At 31.4% G+C, this 3,013-nt stretch overlaps 1 protein-coding gene across 5 annotated transcripts in view; it reads right to left on the bottom strand.

Annotated features, from left to right (window-relative positions):
- Positions 1–3,013, bottom strand: part of LOC108687037 (synapse-associated protein of 47 kDa) — a 68,699-nt gene that overhangs the window by 62,102 nt on the left and 3,584 nt on the right. For 4 of the 5 annotated variants that reach the window (XM_018192626.1, XM_018192624.1, XM_018192629.1 and 1 more), the window contains exons 2-3: positions 1,576–1,782; positions 911–996 (exon numbers count right to left, since the gene is read on the bottom strand). In XM_018192626.1, the coding sequence (XP_018048115.1) occupies positions 911–996; positions 1,576–1,782 (293 nt within the window). The remainder of the gene's footprint in view (positions 1–910; positions 997–1,575; positions 1,783–3,013) is intronic. The other variant, XM_018192625.1, reaches the window with a different exon arrangement.

The raw sequence follows: 3,013 nt of genomic DNA on the forward strand, positions 1-3,013 counted from the left end.
TTGTACCATAAGAAAATACTCTATATGGATGTGATGGATATCAGTGCTAATATAAGTTACTTTTATATAAGCTTTTCAGCATCTTCTTCTTGTATCTACGAACGAGGAATAAATTAAAAGTTTCTACGTAATTTTCAGGAACAAGCATGGAGTTAAAGAACCGATTAATTTTTCTCTGACAGCGAGTATGCGTAAATGCTTGAAAATTGTAGTCAAAATTAGATACAACCTTCGCAGATATTTTTTAAAATATTAAAGCGCTTGTCTAAAGTGATTGTACAAAGTATCCACACTGTTCACGAAAGGCAAAGAATCAAACACGTTCGAGATAATATATGTGGGCGAAGTTATTCGCTCAAACGTGCTTTCAATTTTGCCTATCTAAAATAGTTTAAGCGAAATGGTTTTATACGAAGCTATAGCGATAAAGTAAGCTGACGCATGAAGCATGTCGACCCACGTTTGAAATGATATATATCCAGGATTCGCTGAGGTAGTCTCGTGAAAAATACCACATAAGACGTTTTAATCTCGCGAATAACGATGTAAATAGCGTTGAAAGTGATTTCTTGATACAAATACGATGGCGATCATCAATCTTGATGGTATAGTCACAAATACCTTTAGTACACACGATTGGGTCACTTGTGTCCCGCACATATTTTTTTCTTCAAAAACTAGGAATATCAATTGATTATAATATTTATATACAATTTATATACAATTTTTTAAATACGTGATCTGTTAAATACTTTCTAAAGATTAAAGTACATATAAGAATTACATAATAATTTTTGAAGTATTTATTAAAGTGATAAAAATTAATCCGTGACATGAATGATCATCCCATCGTGTGTAGTGAAGGATTGGAAAATCATTGTGTACTAAGGATTAATACTATGGAGCTTACCAGCGCCAAAAGCTTGTTGTCCATTTTTGTCGTCAGTTGGAGTGCCCTCTAAACTCGCGGGACCGCTGTCCGCTCCACCGGTCGCACTGAAAATATTTTCCCTGTGCATTCCAACATTTATCTGACAAGATCGAATGCTATGCTCGCGAATAGTAATAGGGTTCGTTGCACATGAAATATTGAATTCCAAAAGTTTCAGTTTTATGGAACGCTTTTATAAAATGACCATCATTCAAGATAATGGTATTATCACATTAAAGCGACGTGTCTTTCTTACAAAAGTGCGTATTTTTTATTTTAGTTTTTGATTTGTCAAGCTGCAGCAAATTTTTATAAAAACACAGAAATTGAAGAGATTCGTATTTATTTAATAATGCAAAATTTAATTTATATTACACTCAATAAATATAAAACTTACGACTTTTTTAACCTTTTCCATCTTAAAAATATTCTACATTTAATTAGAAAAAGATTAGTTTTTCATACAAAGACATATAAAAAAAAGAGACATTGATTAAGTTTTTTTTTTCAATTTTATTTCTTATGTATATTTTATTTCTGCGGAAATTATCCTGTCGCAAGATATCGTTGATATAAAAAAGAACAAAAAGAATACATTTCATACGCAACGATTTAATAAAGCATAAATAAAACAAATATATTACCCCCACCTGCTTGCGTCATCATCCTTGACTTGCTCGCTGACGGGAGCCTGACTCTCTTCGGGCTGACTCTCTTCTGTTTCGGTTGACGGTGGGGCCTCACCTTCTGCAGCCCCGGCGCCGCGGCTTAATCCGGGTATACCACCACTCAACCAGCCGGACATTTGATTCTTTACCCCGGCAAACATCTCCAATTTATTGCCTTTCGGACTGCAAGACAAAAAACCATGTATCTTAAATATACTCGTGAAGAAATGTGAATTTAAATTAATGGAAATTCTGAACAAAAAGAATTCTACGACTTCACTAAAATATGGATTCTGTACAATGTATTTAAAAGAGAAACCTTAAAGATTGCGTGTATTTGAAATGAATAATAAAATATGAGAGAATTGTATTGATAGCGAATGGGAAAATTAATCAGACAATGCGCAATGTTAAATGTTAAGCCAGCGCGACTCTTTGCAGCAATGAAAACAATAGAAAATCCTAAGTAAACGCAATTCAATTGCAATGCAATTTTCTGTTTGTATATATTATAGAACACACTCAATAGATACAATTGAAAAAAGATATAAACGTCACGATAAACCAACCGCAACGAACAACCGATCGATTAATTAGATTAGTGCAGAGAAATCGGATTACACGAGAAAGCGTGGATGGAATTACAAACGCGACCTTTTTAATCACTTCCTCAAATTTAAGCGTAAAAGTTCCTCTCGTTTAAAACCTTCTTTACTACCAAAATTTAATGTCTCCCGCTGAAGAGACGTGGAAGCTTATAATTCATATGTCATGCCACACAGTAGAAAAGTAACTAATTATCAAGTCAAAGGACTTGCAGAGACAAAATTCCCATTGGTATTAATCGTATTCGTGTTATGAATTTTGGCGGAATAAATAAGGTCAACGAGAATTTCGAAATGCGTTAGACACGAGTTTGCAAAGTCGTACAACTCAATTTACATATAGGACAATAATATTCCACTTTTCCCTATTATATATTCTTAGTAGACATATGCACTTCTAGAAATTATTTCTACATAGAGTTATCTGCAATATTTTCTTTACATGTAATTTGATTCTTTTAATTCGATAATAAGATACAATCATAAAAAAATCAGTTAATGAAATATTTCGTACTTTATTTTGACATATATTGACATAATAAAATATAAAATTATTCAGTAAAATATTAATTTTAATTCAATTTTCACTTATCTTACTTTTTGCTCAAATTGATTAAATAAATTCATTCATAAAATTTAAACAAATGTAATTGCGTTTAAAAAAGTACGCAATTTCACAATGCATAGCTTTTTCTTAAATGTAATTATATATTCTCCTTACAGTAATCAATTTATTTCATTATTTTATACATAAAGGGATTTTATTAAAATAAAATGATCGAAAAATGAAAATATTATTATTTATATAT

Source organism: Atta colombica, unplaced genomic scaffold (genome assembly GCF_001594045.1).
Source record: "Atta colombica isolate Treedump-2 unplaced genomic scaffold, Acol1.0 scaffold198, whole genome shotgun sequence".
Classification (NCBI taxonomy): domain Eukaryota; kingdom Metazoa; phylum Arthropoda; class Insecta; order Hymenoptera; family Formicidae; genus Atta; species Atta colombica.